Here is a 5,490-nt window from a genome sequence, read left to right as displayed (position 1 = left end):
TTTTGGAACACGGGTAGAATATGCCAAAATCCCTTCTTTTCTTCATTATTTTTATTTGCCATACTTTTTTTGGCTTCTCAATTTCGCATGTGAGGGAATTTTTCGCGGGGGGAATAAACCTTGCACTATTTTATTTATTCGAATAACTCTGGTTCCATGACGTTCAAATATCCGAATTCAAATGTTGTTTCAATATATCACATATCACATACATAAATTCTAGTATCTCCGCTTGTGTCTAGGGAAAACAATTGACTTTTTTTTAAAATTGCCTACTTATTCCGTAGCCTTCTTCCTCCATTTAACAGAAAAGGCATTGAGTCAATAATATGTTCATTTGATCAAAACAGTTCGTGGCAACGAACTGTAAGTAATGAGCGACCGGGCTCAATAGTAACCGAAATTCTAAAAAGCGGAATTTTGATACCAATAGATATATCAGACGAATTGACAAATTATGCTGATTCCAAATAAATAAGTTTTATTAAGTTTAGTCTTACCCATTAAAATGTACGAGCCTGAGAAACTTCGTCAAATTTTCGATAAAAGGAGGAAAGACCCTCTAGAAGTAAAAGAATTTTAATGAAAATCACACCATCAAATTCAGCGTATTAAAGAACCAAACTGTATAGGTTTCCAGCTCCTATCTGCAAAAAATGTGGAATTTTGTAGTTTTTGCCAGAAGGAAGATCATGGATACGTATTTTTTTTATCGGAGGTACCAGTGGGCATAGAACGTCGAGAGAGGGCTCATTCTAACGGAAATTAAAAGTTCTACTGCCCTTTTTAAGTGACCAAAAAAATTGGAGGGCAACTAGTTCCCCTCCCATGCCAATTTTTTTCCCAAAATCGTCTGAACAAAATTTTGAGATAGCTATTTTGTTCAGCGTAGTTGAAATGCCCAATAAATATGTCTTTGGAGATAACATGACCTCCCAAAACCCCTGGGGAAAGGTCTTCAGGTTATAAAATTTGTCCATTGTTTACGTATAGTATTTGTTATTGGGAAGTATGCATACATTTTTTCGGGTGGGGAGAGGACGAATTTTATGCTGGGGGGATTTTCCAGGGGGAAAATTTTCCATGGAGAGGGAAGTTTCCAGGGGGTGAACTTTTCGGATGAAATTTTACACTAGTGGAATTTTCCGGAATTCCTATACGAAATTTCTGTTTGTGTCTTGCTTTCTCTTTACCGATTCAATTTTACTCGTGGGGATGTTAAGGGTAATTATCCGGGGTAAATTTTCGCCAGGACTGAATTATCCAGAGGATATTTCTGTGGGGATTGGGATTTCCTGGGGTGATTTAATAAACGATCATAAATTAAATAAAACAACATGTTTTTTTCAACTGAAAGTAAGGAGCAACATTAAAACACAAAACGAACAGAAATTATGACGTATATGAGGGGGGTTCCCCCCTCCTCAACACCTCGCTCTTTACTTTTAAGTTTACATCTTTTTCCAATTCTTTAAAAACGGCTCCTGAAACACAAGGGTCGTTTAATTAGAGCAATAAGTAATTTTTTCAAAGTACCAAAAAACTTTAGCGTGAAGAGCAAAATGTTGGGGGGCGACCCCCCTCATACACGTTATAATTTCTGTCCGTTTTAAGTTTTAATGTTGCTCCTTACTTTCAGTTGAAAAAACTTGTTGTTTTTTTTATTTAATTTTTACAAGGAGCCGGAGCATCGAAAAGGCTCATTCATAAGAAGTTTGGTTTTAAATTATTCCATGTGTATTAAATTAATGCCTTACAACTTCAAACTAATTTGCGACTTCACTTAAAATTTTATAAAATATTTGGATGAAGAGAAATTTGTTTGTCCGTCTAAATTGCCAATCTGATTTGGAAAAATCGAAATTACATCATCTAAGCAAATGATATTCTTAAATCTAAGACAGTTCAAAATCTAAGCAAATTAACTAAAATTAATGCCTAAAAGGGATGTACAAGTACTTGTTGAAGAGAGAAACATTTAGCGATCAAGCACCGGAAGGATGCAAACTTGTTTGCTGACCACGTGCCACTGGATATGGGGCTCAAACCACTAACTAATCACTCCGAACAGGGCTGCAGCAACCTCATGGGCGCGGGCGGAGCCTACCCTAGGGTTTCTTGATCAAAACCGAGGCCTAAGGACGGTTGGGCTTGCGACCCTCCTCCTGAAAATAATTGCAGCGAAAAGAAATGTTACTCAAGCCTCCAACCTTATTGGTTTTAATTCACTACGACCTTGGCACGGCCCCAGACATCCCTTAAACCTTGCTGACCAAGGTGGGCTGTGAATAGCCACCTGGAATGTTTTGAAAATGAATAACCCAGGATCCAAAGACCTTCTAGGGCTGGAGATGCTCCGACGTGGGATTGACATACTTGGAATGACAGAAGCACACCTGACGGGATCAGGCGATAAAGAAATCGCCAGCGCAGGTCACAGGATGATTTGGTCAGGCCAAACCTCCAGTAGGAGTAGCGGTGTCGGCCTGCTCCAACATAAGAAGGCGAAGATATGCCTCATATCCAACAACCCAAAATCGAATAGACTATTCACTGCCCGCTTCAGCCATAAGCATGGGAAGATGTCGATTATTGTGTGCTACGCAACAACAAATGTCTCCCCAGTGGATGAAAAATACTAGTTCTACTCTGCTCTGTCATCTGATCTATCTCGGATTTCCCTTCACGATGTTTTGGCCGTGGTGGATGATTTCAATGCAACTGTATCTAACCCCAGCGGAGCTTTTAAATCTGTGGTTGGACCGGTTACCCTTGACTCTTTGAACGAAAATGGGACCCGACTCCTCCAGATGTGCGCTATGCACCAATTGGTCATTGCCAACACCCTGCTTCACAGGAAAGACATCTATTGGCCAAATTGGTATAGCAATGACGGGCGAACGCGGAATATGATTGACTATACCATAGTCAACAAAAGATGGCGCTCATTAGTTACGAATTGTAGAACATATCGTGGCGCTGAGATTGGGAATACAGACCATCGATTAGTTTCCACAAACTTCCGCCTGTGTCTTAAAGCCCAGCCTTCAGAACGGCACCAGCCAAAGTTGGACATCCAGAAACTAAAAATTGAGGCATTCCACCAAAAGTTTTCAGTTGAAATTCAGAATAGGTTTGAATGCCTGAATACCCTTGTTGACCCGGACACGTTCTGGGAGACATATAAACAGGGTGTACTAGAGGTTGCCACTAATACCATCGGTCGCAAGATGTATTCAAAAAAGCACTGGCTATCGCAAGAAGCACTGCAAATCATTTAGCAGCGCCGGAAATGGAGTCTGGCCGGAGATATGCCCTCCTACAGAGGGCTAAACGGGATCAGAAACAAAGTTATTCACAGTGATAAACACCAATTTGTTGATAAAAAAATCTGAAGAGCTCGAAAATGCGGCACGAAAAGGTGACGTCTTGTCACTTTTCAAACTTGTCAGAGACCTTACCGATGGGAAATCACCAAAGATAGGCGCAGTTAAATCTGTCTCTGGTGATATCCTAGAAGATGAAAACGTACAACTTGATCAATGGAAAGCTCCTAAACGCCGAAAGAATCAACGTTGATACCAACCTAACTGCGTCCGCTCAGCAAACAAAATAGAAAATATACCAGAGATACTAAATGCCCTGCTGAGAATGAAGAACAACAAGGCACCAGGAACCTGCGGGACCACCGTCGAGCTGCTAGAGGATGGGAGGACCGGCAATGTTTCTTTGGCCTCACATGCTGTCCTCCCTCGTCTGGTCAGCCGAATTGATACATGAAGAATTGAAGGAAGGAATAATCCTTTCTCTATGGTAGTGCAAAGGTAGCCGTAGCGATTGCTCGAATTACAGAGGAATCACCCTCCTGTCAGTGCCTGGCAAATTATTCGCCATAACGTTGCTTAGCAGAAGTATCCAGTTCATCCGTAACTGCTGCCGGATTCAGCAAGCAGGTTCCATGCCCAACTTATCCACGACCGAGCAGATATACACTATTCTCCAGGTCATCGAGAAAGCCCGTGAGTTCCAGCGTACAGCATATAATGCCTTTGCTGACTTTAAAGCAGCTTTCGACTCGATCGACCGTGAGTCCCCTTGGCTGATACTAAAACGAACAAGTCTCACTGACAAATACTGCAGCCTATTCAAGGCGCTCTACACAGGCACAAAAAGCTCTGTTCAGGTCAATGGTCACCGAAGCCCACTATTCGAAATAGATACTGGTGTAAGGCAAGGCTGTGTTGCTGCTCCTGAACTTTCCTACGCGGTGATTAATTTTGTCATGGATCGAACAACGAATCGGCTACAATTAGGACTGAAATATGGAAACAGAGTCCTAGTCGGTTACGACTTCGCAGATGATATTGCCCTGATATGCACTTCTGCAGCTGAACTTGAGGTAGCACTCAATAAACTGTAGGAAGGAGCCCTGAAAGTGGGACTACATATTAGCTGGCAGAAAACAAAATAATGATCATCGACCCGGCAGGTAATTCCGCCAACTCACCACCATTCAACGTATTAGGGCACACTATTGAAGTTGTCAAGTCTTTTACTTACCTTGGATCTGCCTTCTCGGATAACGGCTCAATTGAAATGGAAGTCCAGTTGCGCATCGGTAAAGTCGTGTCTATTATGGATCGATTATGCCGTTCCGTGTGGTTGAAGCCCAACATCAGCCGAAAAACAAAAATGTGGATCTACAACACGATCGTAACGCAAGTCCTTCTCTACGGTACTGAAACTTGGCCGGCGGCTACTTCTGTCCGTGATGCCATAGACGTGGCCTAAACAAATTTCCTAAGAAGAATCGAAGGTATCAAGTGGTATGACTTCGTCTCAAACACCCGACTGCTGACACTAACGGATTAGAGCCCTAACTCTCGTCACCTTGCCTTAAGAACCCTAGGGGGGTTCTGCCACTTAATTCGCATGCCATCAGAAGCACCCACCAGCACACTTTTCAATTTCAATCCCACTGAATATGGCTGGAAGCAACCCCGTGGAAGACCCTGGCTCAGATGGCGGGACAGCCTTACTTAATACCTCTCCCTGATCGGTACTGATCTCCAAGATGCAGTCATGCTTGCGCAGGACCGTTCGGAATGGAAGCGAAGAGTCACATCTCTCTATACGCTGAACCACCAGTAAGAGCTTTAAGTCAAAGTCAAGTAAGTCAAGCTACGCCTACAAATTACCAAGAAAAAAAGAAAGGGTCCTACTGATTCAGCTCATGCCCGGGAAAGGAGTTTAAATATTATTCTTTAACGAAAGATTTCCTGTGATCGCCTCAATTAGTTAAAAGGCTCATTGGCATAAATTACGCAAGTTGTGTTTCTTCATTTCATTAATGAAGTTAACGGGAAGTATCAAACGAATTCCGACATAGCAAAGTGGTCCATTGGCTGTCTGGACAAAAATGAATGCAAAAAGAAACATCCATTCGTGATTTCAAGTGGTTAGGTACAGCAACTACAATATACAAGATGC

The 5,490-nt window shown here is 42.1% G+C and overlaps 3 protein-coding genes across 3 annotated transcripts; all 3 read left to right on the top strand.

Moving 5' to 3' along the window:
- Window positions 1-2,312: 2,312 nt before the first annotated feature.
- LOC148955594 (protein CFDP2-like) lies at window positions 2,313-2,642 on the top strand. Its single transcript, XM_089107715.1, has one exon. It carries the CDS (start codon window positions 2,313-2,315, stop codon window positions 2,640-2,642), a length of 330 nt encoding a protein of 109 aa, XP_088963841.1.
- Window positions 2,643-2,819: 177 nt separating this feature from the next.
- LOC148955593 (uncharacterized) lies at window positions 2,820-3,281 on the top strand. The gene has a single exon (XM_089107711.1). It carries the CDS (start codon window positions 2,820-2,822, stop codon window positions 3,279-3,281), a length of 462 nt encoding a protein of 153 aa, XP_088963837.1.
- Window positions 3,282-4,470: 1,189 nt separating this feature from the next.
- LOC148955592 (uncharacterized) lies at window positions 4,471-4,791 on the top strand. The gene has a single exon (XM_089107698.1). The coding sequence runs from the start codon at window positions 4,471-4,473 to the stop codon at window positions 4,789-4,791; it is 321 nt and encodes a 106-aa protein (XP_088963824.1).
- The last annotated feature ends 699 nt before the right edge of the window (window positions 4,792-5,490 follow it).

This window comes from Artemia sp. Qi Xiang Cuo, chromosome 2 (genome assembly GCF_049724085.1).
Source record: "Artemia sp. Qi Xiang Cuo chromosome 2, ASM4972408v1, whole genome shotgun sequence".
In the NCBI taxonomy this organism is placed as follows: Eukaryota; Metazoa; Arthropoda; class Branchiopoda; order Anostraca; family Artemiidae; genus Artemia; species Artemia sp. Qi Xiang Cuo.
This window is presented reverse-complemented; position numbering and strand designations above follow the sequence as displayed.

What these genes read in the sequence shown, in the direction of transcription:
- LOC148955593 (XM_089107711.1), top strand. Translation starts at nt 2,820, where the DNA reads ATGCACCAATTGGTCATTGCCAACACCCTGCTTCACAGGAAAGACATC.
- LOC148955594 (XM_089107715.1), top strand. Translation starts at nt 2,313, where the DNA reads ATGAATAACCCAGGATCCAAAGACCTTCTAGGGCTGGAGATGCTCCGA.
- LOC148955592 (XM_089107698.1), top strand. Translation starts at nt 4,471, where the DNA reads ATGATCATCGACCCGGCAGGTAATTCCGCCAACTCACCACCATTCAAC.